The sequence below is a fragment of the Amphiura filiformis genome, chromosome 18 (assembly GCF_039555335.1).
Source record: "Amphiura filiformis chromosome 18, Afil_fr2py, whole genome shotgun sequence".
Taxonomy (NCBI): domain Eukaryota; kingdom Metazoa; phylum Echinodermata; class Ophiuroidea; order Amphilepidida; family Amphiuridae; genus Amphiura; species Amphiura filiformis.
In genome coordinates this window covers 10,384,680-10,410,772 of record NC_092645.1, presented here as the reverse complement: position 1 = coordinate 10,410,772, position 26,093 = coordinate 10,384,680, and the positions used below count along the sequence as shown (strand labels likewise).

The following is a 26,093-nucleotide window of genomic DNA, read 5'->3' as shown; positions in this document are numbered from 1 at the left end:
AGCAGTCGGTGGATTGTAAGAGAATCTTGAGTCGCATATATGGTCCACTCTTAGACTACAACTAAATCTAACATCACTTCCAGAAGTGAATTACTTAATGTAATGGCTAGATTTTCACACCAATATCATCTTTGACAAATTTCATGGATTAATGTCAAAACAAGTTTTTGCTTGGTTTTGACAGACAAAATTCAACTAAACCATGCACCAGGGTGGGGTTGATTGCACATAAATTCTATGATTAGGCAGGTGTGACTTGAATATTCTTTGTTTTTCCCACAAGGAAACTGTTGATTATTGGGTTTGCCAGGTCCATATTTGAGATGTTTTCCCTCATGAATATTCATATTTATTTGCCGATTGCATGCTCATTTATGACATCATTTTGTAGTATCATTTTAGCAGCCACTGTAGAAATATTTATTATCTAATACAGATTGTTTTATTGTTTATGAAAATGATGCACTTGAGGTCTACTAACCTATTTCGTATCCTCTGTAACTGTTTTATATTATGAAACCTTTTGACTACTTTCTATGCACCAAAATGTGGTTGATGTTGCTAACTATAAAATAGTTCATTACTCATTCCAGCTTATTACTTTGTCACATGTGCTTTGTTAATATAAAAAGGCAATATCCTTTACTCTTGTGAAAACTTTTTTCATAGAAACAATGTTGTGATAACTATGAATGCTTGTTTTGCTATGTTGATTATTAATAATTTATATTGTTTTCCATTCCATTTTGTTCTGTCGTGCATTTGTTTTTGTTTTTTATGTAGTTGTATTTTTTACAAATTGTTCATTAGTGTAGATTAGATGTATCAATGTGGTTTTTAATTCTGCCCCGTCTCTTACACAAGTCAGACCAGAACGTAGGTAAGCGTTGAAGGGTGGTCGCTGCGGAGACTGGTCGGTAAGGAAATCTTGTAACAGAATTTGTCATTTTTCTCTTTGTTCTTCTTATCCATGTTTTCAGAGCCAGTGATACAGAATTGATGGATTATCAAGTTTTATGCTGTTCCAATTTTCGTCATTGTACATTGTTGCTGATACCTTTCATCAAAGTAGTATAGTAGCATACTTGATCGATCAGATGATCGACTTCATAGAATGTTGTGCACACGTGCAGAATTTGCTTGTTGGTTAAAGATACAAGAATGGTGAGATGTATTATGTGTAAGAATTACAACTTTTTAGTGCATAATAGATGGTTTTACTTTTTAAGTAGTATAAGAATTAGGTTTAGTAATTTTATGTATATGTTCAATACAAACATGAGGGTAAGTACGTATTTCAAGTGAATTCATTCAAGTTGTTTTGATATAATTATATGTATGCACATGTTATTTATGAAGATTTACCCGTATTAGGTTTATTAAGGTATTAAAAAGTTAAACATTTTGTTTTGTACTATAGTAACTATATAAAGGTGGTTTGGTGATATTATTATGTTGTAGTTTAAGGTATTTTTTGCTCTTCCTCATAACAACTTTTCTATTAAATATTTGCTACATATTATAATATGTGATACACAACAAGTCTTCACTTTCATATGTCATGAATGAATGAACCCCTTTGATGATGAAATTATTACTATCATGAAAATATTCATTATTTATATGCATTACTATTATGATCACTATTATTTTTTGTTTCAAACTGTTGATAACTTCATATGCATATTGTTTATATGTGAAAAAAACAATCTTGAGAAACGGACCATGATTTTGTCTTTTCTATAAATGCTTTATTTGCTTGTTTACCATTTTGCCAATTAATAATGTTATTGTCATTGAATGAACCTGTTGATATACTTGCAATGATTGATTGATTGATAATTGATGATAATCGTGAAATGATCAAATGTTTACCATATCGATATATAATTGATCACATTTTTGATGATGACTTATTTTGCTTATGTTTTTATCGTGCTATGAAATGCCATTTTAAAATGATTTGAAGAAATGAATAATACCAAAAAGTTGTTACCATGTCTCTGATTGGCTCAATACATGATAGTCCTATGTGTGTAACCAATCAAAATAGTTGTTGCATATGTAGATTCCTTCCTTGTTTTTCAAAAGAAGGTGTGATGAGGAGAGAGCGTTTAACTATAGAGGCGCTACATGGGCAATAGAGGCATAAGCAACCCAAGCAGCTGCCTCGCATTTTTTGTAAGTAGACATAAACTATTAAAGTTAAATTAAAACATGTGTTATGTTCATTCCATGTTCTTGTATAATTTAATCAGTATTTTTGCTGTACTAGGTATAAAATGGCCATAATCCGTATACTATAAGTATTTATGATGAAAAAAGTTTGTGATAAAATGCTGTTTTAAATATGATATTGTTTCTATAATATTGTACAGTTAGGCACCAAACCCCAAATAAGGATTAACATTAATAGTTTTACCTGTTATTTTGATGTGCATACATACATTCATGAAGTAGTGGAAGAAAATGACAATTCACTCTATATACTGTAATATTTATTAATGTAAACAAATACATTTTGTTAAGAGTTGTAGTATGTTGATAATGTTTTATACCGGGTAAGTATCCTTCATTCAATTTGTTACACTGGGTAAGCTTCCTTTATGCAAGTTAGTGTGAAGGGATACAAGTAACAAAGAAATAATTGGGGATCCCAACAAGTATTCAGTATTTTGATGTTGAAGGATAAATTGTGTTTTGTATACCAGCAATTTCAAACCTGGGCAAATATTGTGTATTTTTCCATGTGCATATCTGCTGGTGAAAGTTATAGAGTATTGTGTATTTAATCTGTTACATTGTTCGTTTTATGCAAATCCAAGAAAAATGAAGATGTTAAACTCACATTTTTAGTGACGTTCACCACTACACTAGTGGTTTCATCAGACTGGCAACTCATCACATCTGACTGCTTCCTTTTATAGGCATCAGGAACCACTGTAGAGGGCGTGATGAGTTGGTCAAAGATGTTGTTGAGTCAGTCAGTAGGCCTCCTCTATAGCGGTTCCTGTTGCCTATAAAAGGAAGCAGTCAGATGTGATAAGTTGCCAGTCTGATGAAACCACTAGTGTAGTGGTGAAACGTGGTTTAACGTTTTTATTTTTCTTGGATTTGCATAAAACGAACAATGTTAACAGTTAAATCTAACAATCCAAATGAACTTGTTCAAAGAGGTTTATTTAATCAGTTTATAGCAAAGATGTGAATTAACTGAATTTCATTGAGATATAATAGTGCTAGTATAAGTGTTCCACAGTTTGCTTGGAATTAGTATTGTTCATAGAAGTTAAGAAAAAGATGTAAATCTGGACTGTAATTTTTATGTTAAGAACTGAATGTTACAGTGAACTGAGCAACTTACTTAATCTCAATACATTTTTACCTATTTGGTCATGGAGGGGGTGTTAATTGTGTTTATTTACCTCATGCGGAGGAATGAAAGGTTTCATGAATAGGAAACAGTATGTTTTCAGAGATTTCCTTGCAGAACAAGTTGTTTGAAAATTGCAATATTCATTATATAGTTCTGTATCCTCTTTAATCCAAAGGTTGGATGATTTGTTTAATTATTTCTGAAAACAAAAATAGATATTTATTACCAATGTTTAATTCCATTACAAAATGATAACTGAGATTTAAAAAAAAAGGTTCAGTACACTAGAGACATTGTTGACCATGTTGACTGGCATACATTTTTAAGATTGTGGCTATACCTCATATGTATTTAAACAGACCAGACTTGGGCCTGGCCAGGATGATCCAGCCATGGAATTCCGTTACAGGATGTAGTCACCTGACTGGCCTTCCATGGCATCAGGAGAAATCAACTGTGGGTAAGGTCGTAGATTTAAGAACATGTTCACTCAGTATCTACTGTACATTTGTGAGATATGCTTATTCATATATTACATACTTAGGGTCCATTTCTAGATACAAGTGCACAGCTTTCCCCAGCTTGGCTGTGGAATCTCATTCAATGGGAGCTTAAGCATTGTTGGTGCAGTAAGATGCAACTTGGCTGGGTAGGGTTGTACACTGGTAAAAAGGTACGGATCCTTAATGTGTGTTGTAATAAAAGTTCACCAAATAGTAACGTTAAACAAACTGGGTATTGTTCTATTACTTTTTCACTGTTAAATACACTGAAGTACAATATTTTATTACACCTCATACTTATTCATGACACCAATTCATTGGTCAATCGCAACTTGGCACAACCCAAGTAGATAGACCTATCAGTACATTGTATCCTCAGAATGACCTATCTTACCGGACGATAGTTTTTCCTCCATTCACGATATCATCCTTAGAGACAAAAGTTTGTACTACCTTCTTTCGTTAGCGTGTTTTTCGAATCGCGAAGGTGGGGACTTGGCATTTTATATTGCATCATGGTTCTCCGTATGATAAAACAGGAATTAACCAATTTATTATAGCAACAACAAAAATGGCAAGAGTCCATGGAAAGAAGTCCTTCCCTGTCAGATGCAGATATTGCAGAGCTAATTCCACAGGATGCTTGAGAGCTTTGAAACACCCAGTTTATGATTCATAAAGCTGTGAAGCTGCTCAAGACATATTATGAGGAGAAGGGATTGGCTCTCAAATCCAAAGGCGCCTATTTTCTTATTAAATGTTATGAATTGGTGTCATTCTCTCATAAATATGTATGAGGTGTAATAAAACAAATACTATATGGTATTCTCAAGGAAATATGGTCATTATTTTCCCCTCAGTACTGGCTACAGGCTTACCACCCCTCATCTGTCGGGTTTGGGGTGGTAGGCCTGTAGCCAGTACCTTTGGAAAAATAGTTTCCCCTATTTCCCTTCAAACCATGTAGTATTTGCATACTACCAAATGACTGGCCGTAATAAGGTTATTTTACTTGCAACTGCACCTGAGTAAGCGATATCTGCATTACAAATTCCCAATTGAGATAAAAATGGTTTTGTTTGTTAGTAAAACATTTAAGCGCTATTTTATAAGCACATAAGTAATTTCCCTGATAGGTCAGAGAGAACAGCTGTAACAGTGTTGATGCCTGCCCATAGCACACTGTAAATCACTGCACTTTTTTAAAACCATACTTCCCAATGCTCCCACAATGCTTTAGCAATTTAATGACAATATCGGTAATTGTGCTTGGAATGTCAGTGATATTGAACAATTGATAGTTTAATCCTCCTTTTACTGCATAATGGTGTTTTCTCATCTTCTCTGATATAATTCACCGACCCTTCAAATATGTTATGAAAAGGAAATTTAATGGCCTGATCTAGTCAACAGAGGGAATTTGAATTAATAATTTTAGCACCCCCCTCCCTTTGTTATACTAATAAAGGTCTAAATTTCCTGAAGTATGGTCATATTTTATAATCTGATTATCTAAGGACAAGTGAGTGGTGCGTATTTTTATTATAAATGAAAAACAGTTGTTGCCAAGCATTGTGAGAATTAATGTAAAAGTAAAAATAAATGTGCTTTAAGGGATCTGGAATGAGCGTTTCTACAGTATTTTTTGTGGGACATGAGAGCACATCAGACATATCGAATTGCATTCTGAATACGAATAATGTCTTTCTGATATCAAATAATTTTTGAAATTCACGATATAATACAAATTTTATGACAAAAAATGAACAAAAATTACACACAGGATTACTTCAATACTCTACTCTAAACATGTGTCAGTAACCAAGCAGTTGTCCAACTGACACAACAGTAAAATGCACTGACACGGAACAGCTTCCGGGACCACATTCACAGGCGAATAATTGGAACCCAGCCATAGAAATCTGTTGGGCTGTGAATTTGGTCCAGGAAGGTGTTCCATGTCAGTGCATTTTGCTGTTGTGTCAATTGGACAACTGTTTGGTTACTGACCAGTGTTTAGAGTAGAGTATTGAAGTAATCCTGTGTGCAATTTTTGTTCATTTTTATGGAGAGGATTTTAAGATATGACCTTATGAAAATTATAAGTTTCTTTTTGAGGCCAGTTTAGTTTAACTCTTGTGAGGGAGTCAAAATTAGCTCATTACTCCCATAAGAAACCTTTGTTCCCGATCTAAAAAAGCTGCTTTAGGCGCGTGAAAGTCGATTCGAGTTTATCGTCCCCGCCAGCGTCACTTTTTGGAAACCAAAACACCAGCGTCAAATTTTCAAAATGCCAAAATAATTCATTATTTTCAAAGTATCAGTGTTTTCACCAGTTTTAGCAATTGGAAACATATATTTTTGTTTGTAAAACATATAAATTCATAACTTGGAAGCAAAACCAGGCTTTTTTCTAACTTTTCTAGTCCCTACCTGTATAAAAACATGTTTATAAATAACATGTATGAGTGTGGCTTTAAATCAACATGCATTTTAGGTCAATAATGAAATCTGATGAAATAATGAAAAATGAAAAAGTCACCTCACCAACCTGGGGAAAAAAAAGGGACGATAAACTCGGAATTGACTTTCATGGGCCTTATTACTTTATATAGTAAAAAACACGTAGTAGCAATTTACCAGTCTGAATTTCACTCATATATTATAGAATGCATTTATATGGTTTCAGATATGGGTTGATTACTTACACTTTGAGGTTGGTATTTGAATAATTATTGAGTTTTAAATAATGGGAACCATTGTGAAGAAAGCATGATGTTATATTATGAATGTAAGATAACAACATATTGACTTAACTTGGAAAAAAGATTTATAACGATTGTATTGTGTTATTTAATATTAAACTAGTGATGATGCAATTTTAAATTAAGGTTTACTACGTATATTGAAACATGTAAATGGTGAATGATCTTCTATGAAGACCAACGTTTTGTGCTTATTAACTTTTGTTTGTTTAAATGAATGATAGAAACTTATTTTTGTGCTCTTATACCATAAAGTTTCCATTAAACTTTCTGCTATAGTATGTCATCTGCAATGAAAAGAAGTGTTGTAGTTTCTTTTATTTGTGTGATTGGGTTCTTGGGTTATCATAAACATCTCAAAAAAAGTAACTAACCCCCCTTAACTAATGACCATTATTCAAAAACGGGTGATTGTATTACAAATCTGTAAAATGCGTTGGAAGCAGAATTTCTTTCTGCACATTTTGACACCTCATTTGTAGCAATTGACTAAATATTGACGTCACAGCGTACATTTAAATCAATGTAGCCCAAGATTTGGAAGTTACAGTATATTCTATTGATTTTGCATTCAGTGTAATGGAAGTAAATCTGTATAATGATATCTGAGTGTTTTTGTATTGTAAAAATATGTAAGTGCAACTTTCAAATCTGGACCTCACTACATTAAATTAACCGGTGTTTTATTGTTTTCTGAGCTATCGTATCAAGTGAGGTGTCAAAATGCGCAGAAATAACTTCTGCTTACGCATTTTTTAACGCCTTTTTGAATAATGGCAATTATTTAAAGGGGGGTTAGTTACTTTTTTTGAGATGTTTATTTTATCATTAGCAGGTTGCCCCATTTAATGGCTATTCTATTTGAAATCCACACTATCCCTGTGGAAGATTTAAGAAAACAATTACATAGATGGAATGTGTTTTTCAAATGGATGAGCTAGGATTGATAATTTTTTTTTACTCCTGTATATTGTTTTACCTAATATCTTTCACAACTGGGAGTTCTTGATATACCAATCCAAATAAAGAATAGTTTGCACTAAAGTATTTTCCAAGGTTCCTTTGACAGCTTAACCATCAGCGTATACGTGCGCGACGTTAAGCGTGTGCATTGGACCTTATGCAAAATAATACGCGCTGGACGGCGAGCAGTACGCTTAATTTATAAAAGGAAATCTGAATAATACTTTATGTAGGATATTTTGTTACCACCATGGAAACAGCACAAAACAGTAATAATCAATTAGGACTGAATGGGTAACAAAAATGTCCTACATAGTACAATTAACTATTTCCTTATTGTGATATTGGAACAATTTTGACCCCTGTATAAACTTTAACCCTGTGATTTCAAGCGGTGATTAAGTAATTATCATGAAATACAGCCCTGAATCCAACATGACTGCCATTTGTTTAAATGGTTGCTCCATGTGCAGACACGCTTGCGTCGCTCCTAATGGGACCACCAGGCTCGAACAATGTTTAGCTAGGCTATAAAAAAATGTGAACAATTTTACTGTCAGCCTTTGGGTCAAGTAAAACAAATAATCAGTCAAATCTTACCTCCCACTGAGGCTTGAGTTTCAATTGTGCCAGAGAACTATATACATCAGAACAGGTGATTAAGTAATTATCATTATTTCAAACCCTTATATACTGCGCCAAAAAAGTATCCTTACACTGGGAAAAATAATCACAATATCAAAACAATATTTGGGTAAATTTGTTTTTAATAAATGCACTATCTAATCCTGCACATTATGTCAAAACAATATTTGGGTAAATTTGTTTTTAATAAATGCACTATCTAATCCTGCACATTATGACACCACATCACATCCAATTTGATCTCAAGAAGTAAAGTTACAAGCAATTGAATAGACAAAGGTCCAGGTTTAAAAGTGACAAACTGGCCTATACAAGACGCAAAAGGTTTCCAACAAGCGCAACAAAGAGACAACACAGTTTAGCTTTATTTAAAGCAGTTTTTATTTCAGTTTTTACTTCCCTGTACTTTTCATAACCTCCATTTTATTTGTCAGTTCTTTTGTTTCAGTTTTCTATTGTTCCTTTTGTTTTAAATTAAAGGCACACATAAATTAGCCATTCACCACTCTCAAACCTGTGCAGTCCGCAGAGTTTTGAATAGGCCAGTTTGTCACTTCTATAACTGGACCTTTGTCTGATCAAATGCTTGTAACTTTGATAAACAGAGATTTTAAACAGTTCTCTCAACTTTGCTTGTAACTTTGTCACATTGGATTCAGTGGGGTGTCATAATGTGCGAATTAGATAGTGCATCTGGCCACGCTGCTTTTGAACTCGCCACCCAAAAATGGTGGTTTTGTTACGCTTTTCCAAATCGAGACTCGTTCAAATTGTTATATCTCTGCTTAAACAAAAGGTATTGAAGTGTGTTTGGTGTCATTTTGTAGCTAAATGAGACCTCCCAAGGAGAATTGTTTATCAGCTAAGATAGTGGAGTTAGAGTCGTTTGAGTTCAGAATGACCGAGGTGGTTGATGAGGCGGTGGCGGTATGTGCAAAATCTATGGGAAATAAAGATTTTGTGTGTGCGCGTTGAATCAACTGATTATATCTTTGCATCCATATGGGCTACAGACATGGTTAAGAGCTCTTTTGAAAGATTATTAATTCTGCTAATTGTTTTTAATCATTTTGAACTCTTTATGATTGGTTTAGTCTATAAATGCAAACTTTTATGTACAAAACTACCCGTTTTCATATGAAACACTGTAGTAAGCAATGCAGATGTCTTCAAAATCTGAAAGTTGCTGTACATTTTTAATTGCTTATCCTATCATAGTCAAAGTTTACATTTTTTTAGAGGAAATTTGATGAGGAATCTAAATATGGACTTACTTTTTTTGTATGGGTTAGGGGTAAAATGTTTCAGTTCAAAATATGTTGAATTGTAAAAAAATTACAACATATTTTGGGACACCCTGTATCCGAGATTACCAAACAGCTGTGATTTTTTTCTTCCAAAGTCAGTAGGCTCCCCCTAACCTCTAACCAAATCAATGTAGTTTACTTTCAGTTTATAACTGCAAGTTAGTATTAAATAAGCAATGCATTAAGTGACCCATTTTTTATTTGGATTTTTTTTATTCTACCCTGTACAATGAGTTGAAATGTGTATATTTAAATTGCTTTTGCCTTCAGCTTTCCAAAAATGTATACTTTTGCTAGTTTAGGGTTGATAGTTGTGGAGATATTCTAATTTGAAACTTGATTGGTGTAAAAATTCATAATATTTGTGATGTAACGCTTAGGGTGGCAAGTTCAAAACACATGGCCATCTATTAAACAAGTAAATTTACCCAAATATGGTTTAGGTTTTCCCCCAAGTGTAAGGATACTTTTTTGGTGCAGTATAGTTGTTACTACCAATATATCCTGTTGCAGAGGGTCTATTGTATGTACTGCATTACCGTATTCATTTGAGTGAGCGCTCATTTTTTACATGGTTTATCTAATTTTTTCCTAACAGGCGTTTATTAGAGATGAATCTATGTACGTTATAAAAGGGTCCCGAGACGTTCTAGTAGCTTTTCTGATGCAGAAAATACATTGCAAATTTACACAGGACTTCTCTAATCCCCCAGTTATTTCACTGTATTGACGTCTATCCGTCACTTCAACATTGATGGTACCCTTTAACAAATTGAAAAAACCCTGGGTGGGCGCTTATTGGGGCATGGGCGCTTATTGGAACGAATATGGTAATTGTATTTTTATGTTAATCAAAAACAACATAATAATAGCTTGGGTCTTCAACTAGAACCGAGGGGAGTCGTAAGGTAATTTCTGGGGTCATTTTGAGGGTCATAGACTCAAAATAACTGTTGCTCACCACCATTTTTAGATTAAGCAGGTCCAAATTAGTAAAGATACCTAGGTGATCAACTTTTACTCAAAAATGCTTCAACAATTTTATACAATATGCAAGAACATATTTGAGATTTTCATCTGGACTATATTAATAATTCAAACAAAACATAATTTTCACAATTTACTGAATTGTTACCTTTAATTCTACTATAGGGAGTTCTCGATTTCCATGACGCATGATTCTTCGATGGCTAAACACCAAATGTTGTCATCGTCGACTTTGTATTGCGTTGTTGTCCAAATTCTACAACATGCCACGAGTCTGACAACCATCGTGCGACAAAGTTGGTGTTTTACCGTCGCAGAATCATCCGTTGTGGAAATCAAAAATCCCCAATAGCTTGGCCAGTATATGAAATGCCCTTCCTGAATATAAATTGTGTCTACCAACCCGGCTGAACTTAATAGACCACTTGGCATCTGGCGTCATTGCCCGGCAGTATCGCGCGCGATTATGGCAATTTCAATTGTTCTTTGCCCTGCAGTGCGCGACGCATCGTAGTCTGCTAAGGGCACGTGCATTTTAAATCGCCGGCCACATTTCATATAGTACAGGAAAGCCATTGAACAGTGTAGCGGCTCGTTCGAGCATATCGATAGACGAGTCCCTCGCCTTTGTTGATAAACAGTGATGTCAAGTGGTCTATACGCTTGACATTACAAGAAAAAATTAGAAACTGTAACTACAGGATTTTATTTTGATATGGCACTTTAATTTATTCACATTGTGTACGCTTTGTGATAGGGTCTATGCCCTAAGTTGAGAATGGACCTTCCCACTCGATTTGTGAAAGGGTCGCGAACAGTGTTTACTCTCTCTGGAAATTGAGTGCGCCAAATGAAGCATTTCTCCCCAAAATTGACTCAATTTTGTCTCAGTAATTCCTCAAATTGACTAATTGTAATACAGCATTGCAAATTGTTGTGGGCCAAATATAATTTTCACTGGGCCAAATTTGAGACATACAGCCTCTGAGTAAACACTGGTCGCGAACCCTTTTGGTGGACCCAAGTATTACTGCCTAAAATGAGGCAGAATTGAAAAGAAATAATTAATGGGATTTTAAATTGAATTTTGGAATTTGAAATGAGTTTGACCACAATTTTTTATTTTTTCAAATACATGAATCTAAGCTAATTGAACAGACAGTAGCTGTATGGAAGATTATGGCCATGCCCTTCCATAGAGTCATTAGGAGGTGTATGGATTTCAACTGGAATTACCCATTTTCACTCCAGGCAATAATATGCTACTCAATTGAAAAACTCTGTTGGAAGGTGTCAAGAGGGGGTAATTGGGTAATTTTGGTAGTGCTGTAGCCAGGACTTACAAGTGAAGTCACCAGTGATGTAGCCAGGACATGTTCAGATTAAGTGGGGGCAAAGGGGGAGTCAAGTCGACTTTCAACTTCAAGGAGGGCACAATTTGATGAAAATTGTCAACAAATGGGCCAAAAAGTACAAAAAGGCCTACAAATCTTATTTAGCAGGGTTGCCAGCATCCACATGGGTAGAGGTATAGGCTTACGGGGGATAAGACTTCTCACAGGGGGGTAACTTCACACAGGGAAGCTGCCCCCCCTGGCTACACATCCGGTATAAACTCCTATAAATATCATCGAGTGCCAAATCCATCGTAAATCTTCCACAGGATTTTATATATTTGTTAGAGTTACGATGAGTCTGGATATGAGTTTGGACTTATGATGGATTAATGGACTTGAGTGAGTAAATCATCCTCTGGCTTTAACTAAATGCCATCCCTGATTTAGATTCCATAAACTCTTCAATCAAGCCTCTCAGTCTATTCTGTTGATCCATCTCAAGCAGACTATCAATCATATCATCCAGTTCCTGCTCTCCTTCCAAAAATCCATCCAGATGATGAACGGTTATTCCTGCTCTGTGATCCGTTATCCTGTTGTCGCGGAAGTTATAAGTGCGGATCTTGTCTGAGCGTTCCGCCAAGCCAATCTGATCCTTACGTAGAGATCGCTCTGTTTTGACATGTCTCTGTAGTGTTAAGTTGTAGCGACGTACCTGTAGGATTTCCATTGCGAGCTGACGGTTTCTGATTTGAGAACGGTCTTGCTGGCATTCAACACTCACACCTGCGAAAGAGACAACAAAGAGGTACATTAGCAAGGTCTGATTTGGTGCATCTTGCCGTGTAAGGTAATACTAAAGTTTGTTCAGCTTATATAAGGCGAAAATTATTCCGCTTTTGTTACTGTGTGCGTCCCAACTGTGTAAATTCACATAAGCATTCGCCAGTCACGTATTACATATTTAACGCACAACTAATGTAAGCACTAAGCCCAGCAGCGTGCATGCCATTATATATCAATACACTGTATTATGAGGTTTAATTTTTCCCCCTTATGTAAGTCGAACAATCTGAGAAAGTCTGCTTTGATAACACTCTTGCCACCTCTCAACACTCACAATTGGATGCAGGATAGTATAATTCAATTTCAGGGTTTGAAAATTAGCATGAATAAACAGCACAATTCTCAAACTTTGCTGTTAACCTGCGAATCAATTCTTTAAATGATTCTTGCACATCTGCAAATTCATTCTCAAATTTTAGTGGTGATTTTCAAAAAGATTCTTGAAGTAACAGAAAAATTTTTCCACAAAATATTTTGAACAAAATCATATAGCAATGATCATCTGAATACTGGTGAATCACAGATTACTGCAAACCAGTCTTATAAGTTTCTAGCTCTCAAGGTATGTGTAATATGCTAACAGCACTGCCTGTGGTATTCATATGTTGTCCCCAAACACTACTGGCCTTAAAGGTTTCTTACTCTCAAGTGTGTGGGGTGAACACCTACCTGTAGGTATGTGAACCATAGCAGTGCTATGTGTATTATTCACATGTTTTTCTCCAGCACCTCTTGCTTGGAAGGTCTCTTACTCTCAAGGTAAATATTGTATTGTGTGAACCTACCTGTTGGCAAGTGTACTATTCTAACAGCACTGTCTGTGGTATTCACATGTTGTCCCCAGCACCACTAGCCTTGAAGGTTTCTATCCTAAGGTCTTTTTGTCTATCTTGATTTCAATCTAAAATGCAATTTAAAGAAATGAAAGTGTGGCATTAAAAAAAAATCTGTAATTGATAGTGATGTCTCTTGAGTAGGTGTGTGTATGCAATAAATGTTAGCAATGCCAAAATGAAATGATTTTGCATCCATTACAATTTTAGGGGGATGGCTTGACAATGCAACTGCCGGAGCCCTGACAGAAACTACGGTTTAACCGCATTCTATTGTTACGAAAAAGAGTAACCAGGCCAAATCACCACTTTGGCCAGGGTGACGGTGGTATAACCCAGCAATTTTGTTTTAAAGCCATCCCTATTTTCACCAAGTATTTACCTTTTTAGGTTGCGGCAGTATAGCTACCGTCATGGTACTCGTATGCATTCGTCCTGATCTCTCTGTCTTCGGTACTCTCTGTACACGATGAACACCGCCCTCATACTTCATGTAACGGTTCACTTGATGACCACTAATACTAACGATAGCACCTCTTACACCACCTGGGATAGATAACAAATTAATAAATAACGATTTTTTTTTTTTCTGTTTGGTATAGTTTGTCTGCTCAGGTGCACAGTGATATTCATCACTTGCTCCATGCACATTTGTATTGTTTGCTTTATTCCTGATGGTCCCTGTCGTTTTGTGGGTTTCATGCTTCTGTATAGTTTGGATTTGGTAACTTTTGCCAAAATTTACCTACATCTGTACAATACATTTTTTTAACATCCTGCATTGTCTGCTTTTTTACTTGTTTGACTACAAGTGTTTGAATGGTTTCCCCCATAAATTTGACCAAAGGCCAGGAACTTTATGCCTACAAGCAGTCTATTTTCCATTATTGGTGTTGTAATGCGTTATGGTCGCACATAGCGCACCGCAGATGTTAACACATTGCATGGCCATGGCATTAGCTGTAGGAGTGATCAAAAAAGTAACTTCTTTCAAAGCATTCTCTATTGCCTAATAAAATAGAGCATGGCTCAGACACGAGGATAAGTAAACAAGCTTGCCAAGATTATTATATAACTGTTTATGAATTAGTGGTGACTAGTCAATTACTGAAAACACTAACAGCGTACGTACATGCCATACAACCCTAATGGGATATCATGCAGGCATGGACAAAATGGATATCCAGAACTAATTCCAAGGAAATGTCAGGATTTGTAAGAAATATATAAGAAATGATGGGAAATGCTGGGTATATGATGGCGTGCAACCCCAATGGGATATCAAGCAGGCTAATTCCAAGGAAATTTTAGGATTTGGAGAGAAATTTCCCTCCTTCTGTAAGAAATATATAATAAATTATGGGAAATATTTGGTGTATATCCATGGTGTAAGACATTCATGAGTTGTTTAAAGACTCTAGATTGACTTATTAAGCAGCTTACGGAATAAAGATGAATAATTCCTGAACAGAAGATTTCTGTGCTAGGCTAATTCAGTGTAGTTTTACACAAAGGATATGGTGATCTTAAGAGTATTATTTGGCTTTAATATCTTCCCAGAAAATAAACATTTTCCAGCCTTGTACCTGTGCAAGAAATATAAATACCTATGTCTGTTGTGTGGTACTCAACCACTCTAAATCTCCATCCTTTATAGGCTGCATAGTTCTCATACATATTGAACATATCGCCAGTGAAGAGCATCGCTTCTTGTCCACCTACTCCTGCAGAGAGTTCCAGTAAGATATCATGTTCATCTGTTTGATCTGGTGGTGTAAGGAGAGACACTATCTGTTGGAAGAGAAGATAAGCAGTAATGAAGAGGATGTTAACAAATATTCCACACACCCTGTCTACTGTGTTGAGTTCCTACCTCGTCTTGTAATTCTACCTCTTTTTCAGCAATTTTTTTCATCTCTGTATGGATCGCGTCAAAACCCAACTGCCGATCTATCGCCAGATTGCAGGCAGGACCGGTGGTTTCATCATCATCAGTCGGCTTTCTCCAACTATTGCAATCTTCGTCAAGCGAAACAATTTTGTTTGGCTGCAGCATCCCTTCAGTATCTCCCAGGAGGTGCTGGACATACTGTAAGTACAGTGTGTGTGTGGTTTAGCCATGCTCTATTGTTCCGAGCAATAGAAACTAGTCCCAATCACCGGTGTTGCCAGGGTGCCAGCAGTGGACCAGTGGTTGGGTTTTGAAGTCATCCCTTATTCAGTGGCGCCATTAAGAATTTTTTTCCAGGGGAGGGGTTTCCAATAAATTTTTGTTCTGACAGTGGGCCTTTATCTTCCTTCAGACACCCCCCCCCCCCACCCAACACACACAGAAGGGAAAATCTGTTCCCTACCAGCTACCTCTTGTACATGTAGTTCTTGTATAGATTTTTTAAACAGCAATCTTTTGAGGCTATCTTCCAATACACAGCCACAGTTACGATCTATAAAGACCGAACAAATGTTATTGTACACAATATAGGGTAATTTGACTCCCTTGCTTAATTAAGTGTATTTTCCTAATTGCATGATTGTAACAGTGCACATCTTGTAATTCTTATACAGCTCCTTTGCAGACTCCTATTCCGTCAGCAGTAAGCTCTGGATCTTCTCTCTCATCTACATCCCACCCCTCACACACACACAAAGTTATTTAGCTCCTCTTGTAATTCTTGAAGAGATTCTTTGCACACCTGTACCTCTGCCTCAACAAACTTCACACAACCCATCTTCTACCCCTCCACACATGCATCCTGCAGAGTTCCTTACCTCATCTTGTAATTCTTGTATAGATTCCTTGCACACTCCTACTTCCTCCTCAGCAAGCTCTTGCATCTCTTCATCTTCCTTACCATCTCCTAAAAAAATAAAACAAAGATTACTTGAATAACAAATATATCAGGATCGGTAGAGTAAACTCCGTAGATAAAGTTCTTTGTATCAATGAACCGTCTCACTATGAGGAATGGTATTTTACCATCATGTTCTTTTTCGTAAGTGAATTTAACAGGGTCTGTGCTGTTGAGGTGATCAGTAAGGTTGTCAACTTGATCAGATTTTAGTAGGGCCCATTTTCTAGGGGGCCCATTTTCTAAGTCGCATCTATGACCCCATCATCTCCACGAGTAGTGCGCCCTCTACAGTCCAAAATTCTTCGGGGAAGATGTGTGGACATAGCTCAACACTCTAAAGAAGAATGTCGCCCATGATATTCGAAACTGTCAGGTCAGTGAACAATATTTAATTGGTTTTGAAAAATGAACTTTGTATTCTGATTTTCTGCAATCCTGATGAATTTATTTACGGATTATTTTACAGTTTACAAATTAGCTCTTTGTAAGCTGTGATATAATCTCATGATTATTTTTAAAAGGGAACAAACTAAAAGTTTGATGACATCCTAAACACATCAAAAGAAATAAGTCCCCCTCTGAATATGTCGTCATAACATTGTAAGGTTTGGTTTTGTACCAACAAAGCTAATTTTGAAATAATTATATGACTGTTTACTAAGTGCTGTGTGAAAATGAGGGATTTCCATGACTTCAGGGCTGAATGAACCTAAATTGAAGGCAAAAACTACCCTTTTCAAAAGTAGGCCTATGCTTATCACAAAAGTTGATTCATGGCTTGTTACTAATGGAAAACCCCATGTGTTTGAGTGCAGTTTAAAATCCTTACCAAGTGAACATTTACTGTAATGTGTATCGATTCTTGATCATTCAGCCATGCAAATCCCCTTGGTGCAGAGTTCAGCACAGTGAGTTGTAAGATGGCCAGTTCCATTCCTTGTCCCAATACGCCTTGCAGTTAACAAGCATAGGCCTACTTTGTGACTTTTGGAAAGGGCAGTTTTTGACTTCAATTTGGGTTCATTCAGCCATGAAGTCATGGACATCTTTCATTTTCACAAAACACTTAGTAAACATCATATAATTATGTCAAAGTAAGTTTTATTGGTACAAAGTTTTACTTTACGATGTTATGACGGAATTTTCAGAGGGGGACTTATTTCTTTTGATGTGTTTATAAAAAGGCCACACTTATGTAACCCATCCTACACCAAAACCTGATCTTGTTACATCAATTTGATTGATCAGGTTGTGTGCCGAATCTTGTCAGCTCTAATTTGATACCAAATTTGCTACAAAACACTATAAATTGACAAAGATTAATTGTCCATCTGGACTACTAATTTTCTGTTCGTCTAATTAGCAATTATGTAGCCAACTGGTGAAAAGGTACATAATATTATGCCACTTGAAATCAAATGCCATTTCAACACGACTCACATAATTTACCTTTTAATAATGTCTCAATTTCCTTCAGCTCCTCTTTCTTCTCATTCAATGCCTTGATGCGATCCACAATGTACCTCAGCTCCAATTCTTTGTTCTTATCACCCATATTAGCCGCCATCTCATACTCACTGATCAGGTGTGCTAAATAATCACAGAATGCCTGACTATTGGGGTTTGCCGGGTCTTCATAATCAGTATTTTTGCTATAATATCTGGCACAAAATTTCCGTCCATGTTGCATTGCTAGAGACAAAATTGCATGGTGATATCCATTTGGGTGTATTCGCAAGACATTTGGGTGTATTCCCAAGGCATTTGGGTGTATTCCCAAGGCATTTGAGTGTATTCTCAAGGCATTTGGGTGTATTTCCGAGGCATTTGGGTGTATTCTTGTTAAATTGTGACAAGAATCATGAAACAAGGTTCTGACTATAGGTTGGTTGAAACAATGAGTGTTCATCTTAAGTTGAAAGCCCTTTGAATAAAAAATACTTGAGGCAAGTTTTGTGTCACACATAAAGTTTGTTTTGCGTAGAGTATCTCTGTTCCTAAGTTGGGAGTTGCATGTAGCAGGTTGCGAATGTAATAATGCATTTGTCCGTCGTAAACTGTTCGTCTGTGTCAACAATTTTGCACTGGAACAGGTGGTCGGAGTTCTGACTAGCAATCTTTCAGTAGTGTAGTAGTGCCTACATTTAGGGCTGGCGCTCTGTTGCAGTACTATACCATCATTGTGTGATGGTGTTCCTCCTCGTACATGTGATACCAATATGGGATGAGCACAAAGGCTACATGCTGATCTGCGTACACATACAACACTGCGATGACTGATACATTTGTGCATTTTCACTAAATTCTGGTAGTTTTGAGTATGTAAAAACCTGTTTAGAAACTGCAAGCACAGCTTCCTGGATACTGAAGGTGCATCTGCAAGCATCATCATTCCTCTAAGAACTATTTCGATTGGTTGCAAAGAGGGTTATATTGAGCAAATCAAAGATGTGGTAGTAAAAAAGTCAGTAGGACTGAATGCATATCAAAACTGCTAAGAGTAAAAGCTCTATTTTGATTGGTTTCTCAGATGATTCAATCATATAACTAACCAATCATGGTCTCTGTAAGAAATGCAGCAATATGGCAAGGATGGTGGACACTATATAGACAACAAGTAGAAACTAGCTATGCAGAGTTATCACATTATCACACCTGTAGTCGTTTTGTGGATCTGAAAGAAAGAAAGAAATAGTAAACATATTTTGATTGGCTATTTAGAGGATTATATTATGTAACTAACCAATCATGGGTATTGTTAGAATGGCAGCAATGAAGTTGGTAGTATTGTTGGTAGACACTTTGTAGGCTGCACACATCTAAACTGAGTAGGACCAAACCAGAACACCCTAAATTGCATCACATTCACAACAACACATTCCATTGTGAATGTGATCACAGCTTTGTTTACTTCTGAATTCCCGTTGCTTTACTTTAGGTTTTACAGGGTGTCATGCCTCAAACTACACCACCTAGAACATTGATATTCACTACTCTATTGTTGCTGTTGTTTTTTTTTGAGATGGGGGGGTTGCAGATTTTATATTTGCACATAGCCATATCTGCCTTCTAAATAAAGTATAGAGACTTGAACTATACTTGAGGGGGAGGGGTCTCTTCACAGAAACTACCTATATTTTTCCAGTTTAACTTTTGGGAGTTTGTAGATAATATTAATTAAGTATGGTACTAACTCTGTGTGTATCAATTAAACTAGTCTGAGCTCAACTAGCTACTCTGGAAAACTTCATAACTCATAAGACTCATAAGCCTGAAATCCCAAAATCAAAAGTTGCATTTTCAACGACTTTCAATGGGAACGCATCGTTGTATTACACACAAGCACCACGGGCCAATCAATAAAGCACACAGTGTAACAGGCACAATTGAATCGTTAAAATTGCAACTTTTCATTTTGGGGTTTGAGAGTTTGAGGCGCATATCTTGGTCAATACTTGCTCAATGTTCACGAACAGGGTGTCAAATGAGAAAGAAAAGTCCAATTAACAAAATGTATATTTCAGAATAATCCAAAATTATCAAGTTATTGAACAGCAAGGATGAATATAACTGACGAGTTTTTTTTGTGCCTGGTGTATATCGGTCATAACTTGATCCCCCTGAAAACCAATGTCACATGTTGGGCACTAGTCCGAACAATCAGTCCCAGAACAAAATATTCATTTACTGACATGATCGTGTTCTGGGCCTGAACTGTTTCTGTATCATTTCTACTACTTTCCATGCTCATCTGAAATGTTAATATCATGTTACCAATTTGGTAATATGAAACATGTAACATCATTTTTACTATGATGTGAAAATTCAAGGTTAGTAAATTATATTTATGGTATGTGCTGAAAGTCAGTAGAAGCTTTTGGAATAATTGAACATACGTTTAAATTTATTTTTGTCTGTCATAGTGTTACCGGTATATATATTATAATTGTATGCTAAATACAAAAAGCTGGTGTTTAACCACCAGGCTCTGTTCTTTTTTAGAGCTTGGTTCACAGGATTTTGGTGTGAACATGGCTCCTGGGTGGCGTGGGTGCCTGCTAATATTTCCAGGCTTGTTTACACAGTGTCATGCTTCAGGGAATCTGACTAGATTTACAATGCAACAGTCTTGAATGTGAAGCTCATCGATGAACACATTCATGGCTAGACTTCTCGAGTAGTGGTAGTAACTACAAATTTCGAACGTTTGAGGACTTGTTCACGGTCGGAGCTGTGAGTTCCAATTATTGGAACTACTTCCTTGAGCAAATTCGGCGAGGATCAAACAGAGATGTAGACAAAAGACATGTCAAAATGATTTCTGTTATCCAAATACTCAAGTATCAGAAAGATTCATGCAGCATAAATATGGGAACAAACAGGCTTTGCCGTGTAGATTTTAAAGGCGAGTGGTCAATGTTTACATCAATGACAGAAGTACTCCCATAATTGAAAACTCAAATACAAAGGACATCAGTTGGCAATCTTAATGTTATGCAGTCAAGTTTACAACACATCAGTCTTACAATGGGTAGAAAGTTACTGAGTCATGCCATTCAAGTGCCAATATTGATTACTTCAAGTGGCCTAGTGGAGTGACCAGATATAACCCTGTATGATTTTCATGTTATTTTGCAATAACAAAACCATGTTTTCCTTGATTTTGGTATGAAATTGAGCAAATAGAATTCAATGTCATGTCAATTTGGAGTTATTAAGGGGGTACTACACCCCTAGCCAATTTTGTGCCTATTTTTGCATTTTCTCAAAATGATAGTGCATTGGTGACAGGTAAGATATGTATATTATAGGGGCAAAGACTACAACTACTGCACTGAAAATTCAGCAACTCAAGACAAGTAGTTATTGATTTATTGACCAAATATTGGTTTTCCCTCATTTTTTACTGTAACTTCACAACTGTTGTCTGTGCTGAAATAAAATTTTCAGTGCAGTAGTTGTAGTCCTTGCCCCTATAATACATACATATCTTACTTGTCACCAATGCGCTATAATTTTTGAGAAAAAAAAAAAAATAGGCACAAAATTGGGCAGGAGTGTAGTACCCCCTTAAGGGCAACTAAAACTGATGTGAGGTAAGTTTTATCTGTTTGGAATCTGTATTGACTATTTTGAAGGAATTACTGCAATGTAAACAAACTAACTCATGGCCCATGAACATTGTGTACTGGTTTTCAGTACCCTGTTTTCCATGGGTGACTGTAGGAACCCATGGATTCGATCCATGTAATCTTTTGTCCAGTACGTTGCCATCAAGATTTCGAACAGAAACAGGTCAGGCCCAGAACACAATCATGTCAGTAAATGAATATTTTGTTCTGGGAGACAGGTCATCACTCTCAGGTAAGCTTAAATTAAGCCGTCTTATTAAAGCTTAAGTTCACAGTCCAGATATGTAGATTGAGCATTAGCCCGAGGTACTCACACCCCCGTCACTACGATTTCCACTGTCCTTCTCCGTACGGTACGAAGCGAAGGTCTGAGATGTCTACCTGGCTTAAACCTTTCCAGGGTACACATAAAATACCACTTTTTCTCATAAATACCACTTCCTACTACAAAGTTCTACAAAGTTCTTTAAGGCGCAATTCGCAAAGAAAGCATCGTTGCGCTTACAGTAAAAACAAATACATAACATTCCTCACGTGAAGATGAGACTTAAACAAAACATATTTGGTGTATGTTCCCCGGGGCATGTTCGTAAATTTTGAGCACATTTGAGGATGTAAATTGTAAAAAGGTTAAAAGACCAGACTTGTGACTGTTATCGTCGCCATGTTTTGAATTCTTCCTATAAATAGATGCCGTCAGTGTGATGGCATCACCATGACATATGAGTTCAGGGTGCCCTGGCTTTGTAAATGGTACCGCGTTCATGATGTTTCGGGCTAACTGAGCATGTGAGAGTTCCGCTATCAATCATGGCTATTGCAGATGGATCATAAGACATAAACTTAGCTTCAGACGTTAAATTAAAACTTAAGTCGTGATCCTAGCATCCTGTATTTATGTCATTTTTCATTAGATATCCACGAAAAAACCTATTCCCAAAATTTCAGTTGATTCCGATTTTGCGTTCATGAAGTTATGCATGTGTATTACTACCCTGAGTAAAGATAGTCACTTGTGCTGAGCATCAAATTGGTCACTTATCGCTCACTGTTCAAAATGTGACATCTACATGTACACCAATTACAGTCCCCGAAACTGTCTACTTTTTAGCCGACCTCAATTCCGAAACATTTAGTGATAGTTAAAAATGCAATCCCCAACCCTTTGGTTACCTTTGGACGAATTTTTCGAAATCTCCGTGGAGTCTCCGTGTCTGAAATCCCCGGTACAAACATCGAAAATGTCGCAATTCTCAGTTCCGGTGATGATACTATATCCGCATCGCTGTTTTCATACATGAATATATGCTTATCTCTGACCCTGTAAGGTCAAAAGCGTGGCGTTGATTTCAACCAATCCGATCCACCGTTTAATAAGCAGCTTGATACTGACGTCATATCTGAGGTGACCAGGAGGCAGGAGCTACCATTTTGGTAAACTGAACTCGAGTCGTATGCGTTCTTTTGGTTCACATAAATCGAACAAAATTTTCAATAACGGGTAATAGTATGATTTCAATTTTTATTAATGAAGTTACTTGTAGTTTTGAGGAATGACAAAGTTGTTTTTGGAAACTTAGATGTTTGTTTCAACTGATGATGTAGGATCGCAAGGTGAGTGAATTAAGTGAAGAGATTTGCTTGTTTGAGTGATAGTAGGATACGGGATGTAGGCTAGTCCTCTGTGTTTGGCCGGCTCCGACGTCTCAATTCACGACGTCTCAATTCGTACCTGCTTACCAGACAAGTCCCATATCACATCGTTATCGGCGATCGAGGTTTTTTTTTTTTCTGAAGTTTGGTTGGTACCCACCAGCGTCATGCATGTGACGTGACACGGCTAAAATAAGCGACCGGAAATCGGGGATCTTTAAAACCGTCAACAAATTTCAAAACATAGAAAGCAGTAAACTTATTGGCGAGCGGTCCGAATTTTGAGCCATAAGTTTACGTGGTGAACTAGTCCGAATAATCAGACCCAGAACAAAATATTAATTTCTGACATGATCCTGTACTGGGTCTGAACTAGACTCGCTGAGTCTCATGGACGCCGTTCCTATGTCCATCAGACTCGTATTTCCCATTTTGGATGTTAATGGGAAATACACACTTAACGATTTGCGCCGGTTAGAAACTTGAAAAAAAATCTTAAAAATTTTATCAATGTATATAAAAGTGGTACCAACCTTATTGTGCTTGCTAATTTAAGACTCGGTTGAAACAAAATTAAGGATCGAATGCATTTTAGTGTCCAAAAGGCAAAATTATCGTCAAAGTTCTGCGAAATCGGCACCCTTGCGAAGGGTTCAGAATTGAATCGAAGCGAAAATATCCGATCTTTGCGATCAAAAACACAAAATTACAACTTTAAACATACTATTGGCAAAAGACATTATTACCAAACAATATAGAATAGAAAATTTGACATCATTTTCTCAAAATATTGAAGAAATTTGCTCACTAGACATCGAAAAAGCACGCAATCCAATTCCCGTTCAAGCAGCGTGAGAAACTGAAAGTGCATAATCCCGACTAGTCTGAACTGTTTCCATATGAAATCTTGATGGCAAATTGGACAATAGAAGCACATGGTTCTACGACGTGACAGCTTTTTAATCCCTATTCGTGTTACGTGAATCACGCTATTGTGGACCATCCTTCTGATACTTGAGTGTTTGGACAAGCGGGACGGTCTTTTGTCTACCTCTCTGTTTGTAAACAAACCAGGAGGTCGAAATCGTCCTCCTCGCCGAATACGAAAGTCGGCGTAATAGTACGGCACTAGTGGTGAACTAGGGGATGAGGCTGTGGATCACGAAATGCCCTTTTATTTTTTAAGCTTACCTGAGCATGTGAGTGAGTCTGAGACTGAGTGATGACCTGTCTCTCACTCAGACCCAGTCTCATGTCTCAGTCTAGTCTGCTGGAATAGATCAAGTCACACAATCCAGAGATACTAGAGCAAGAGTCTGTATTACTACTCTCTCAGTCACAGTATATAGTACAGTACACACATATATATGCCCATGCATTTTATGATACTGACAATTACTACAAGGGAAAGATCCTGTGAGCCGGGATGAGCAGGGTGCAGGGTGGTGAGCCCGCTGAGCCGCCCTGGAGGGCGCACACCTCTAATTCACTCCGCGCGCGATGTAATTTGGATGAGTTCCGGTAAAAATGAAATCTTTTTTGAGGTATTTTGGGCTTTTCTGTGGGCTTATAAGGAAAAAGAGAAGCATGTTATAGCTTTAATAAAAGTTTGAGACCTATACACGAACTTGGATCCCAAAAAAGGGGCATAATCCAATTTTTGAAAAAAGTAGGCCCTCGGATTGAGAAAATGACCAGAAACGGGTTTTCAGGGTAAAAACGGGTCGAAAATGGTCATGGTGCTCTTTAAACGCCCATATCTTGAAATCTAATCGGAAGACTACCCGTACATTGAAACATATATTAAATTTTCATCGATTTGCAATCGATTGGTGGTATATTTATGTTCAATTTGTTGCCGAAAAGGTCTAAAATCGGGCAAAGAAGAGACGTGTTTTCACGTGTATTTCAATGGGACGCGCTATTGGTGGTGTGCGCCCTTATAAGGCATAATAGGCTTAATTGGCCCGAAGTAAGGTTTTTACAGGAATCGTGTCAAAAACAGGACGGATATGTGTAAAATTCCAATTTTGCGATCTGAATTAAAACTTTAAAAGCCATTTAATGATTTTAAAGTGTTTTATAGTGAAAATGTTATTTAAATTTCTTAATTTATATTGTTAAAGTTCATTAAAGTGATGAAAAAGTAAGCAAATTCGGCGTTCTGAGAGTTTTCATTAATTTAATATCATGATTAAATTTTAGCACGTGTCCTTAAAACGACTCAAATGTCAGTTTTATTCGGGGGGGGGGGGCAAAATGATACTTAATATAAAAATATGAATGTGTAGAAAATGTATAAACTTACTTTTATTACGTTTAAAGAAATAAAAATGTAAATATACCATTCAAAAGACGCTGATGCGAGTAGCATTTTTGAAGAAAATGGCCAAGACTGCTAGAATGGTCAAAATCACAAAAACTGTATATTTTCTGCATTGGACACATGACTTCAAATGTAATTTTTTCTAAATCTATTTATCCTAGAGCAATAAAATTTGACAGTTTAACTCAAAACTTAATAAAGTTTGCAAATCTATGACGAAAAGAATCGACTTTACATATGTGCATTATAAGGCATAATAGGCTTAATTGGCCCGAAGTAAGGTTTTTACAGGAATCGTGTCAAAAACAGGACGGATATGTGTAAAATTCAATTTTGCGATCTGAATTAAAACTTTAAAAGCCATTTAATGATTTTAAAGTGTTTTATAGTGAAAATGTTATTTAAATTTCTTAATTTATATTGTTAAAGTTCATTAAAGTGATGAAAAAGTAAGCAAATTCGGCGTTCTGAGAGTTTTCATTAATTTAATATCATGATTAAATTTTAGCACGTGTCCTTAAAACGACTCAAATGTCAGTTTTATTCGGGGGGGGGGGGCAAAATGATA

The 26,093-nt window shown here is 36.5% G+C and overlaps 2 protein-coding genes across 6 annotated transcripts in view; one reads left to right on the top strand and one right to left on the bottom strand.

The window, feature by feature from the left end:
- LOC140139826 (far upstream element-binding protein 1-like) overlaps positions 1-3,435 on the top strand; it is a 41,119-nt gene extending 37,684 nt beyond the window's left edge. For all 5 annotated transcript variants that reach the window (XM_072161570.1, XM_072161569.1, XM_072161568.1 and 2 more), the window contains one exon: positions 981-3,435. Coding sequence is in view for 1 of the 5 variants with exons in the window: in XM_072161567.1 (XP_072017668.1) it covers positions 981-989 (9 nt within the window). In the remaining 4 variants the exon portion in view is untranslated. The remainder of the gene's footprint in view (positions 1-980) is intronic.
- Positions 3,436-11,549: 8,114 nt separating this feature from the next.
- Positions 11,550-24,558, bottom strand: LOC140139830 (peptide chain release factor 1-like). The gene is given in 9 exon segments (XM_072161574.1): positions 11,550-12,669; positions 13,515-13,571; positions 13,574-13,612; positions 13,615-13,630; positions 13,945-14,108; positions 15,170-15,353; positions 16,332-16,420; positions 17,864-19,088; positions 24,391-24,558. Coding segments are annotated over 8 exon segments (1,857 nt in total). The 5' UTR covers positions 18,807-19,088; positions 24,391-24,558; the 3' UTR covers positions 11,550-12,304.
- Between the last annotated feature and the right edge of the window lie 1,535 nt (positions 24,559-26,093).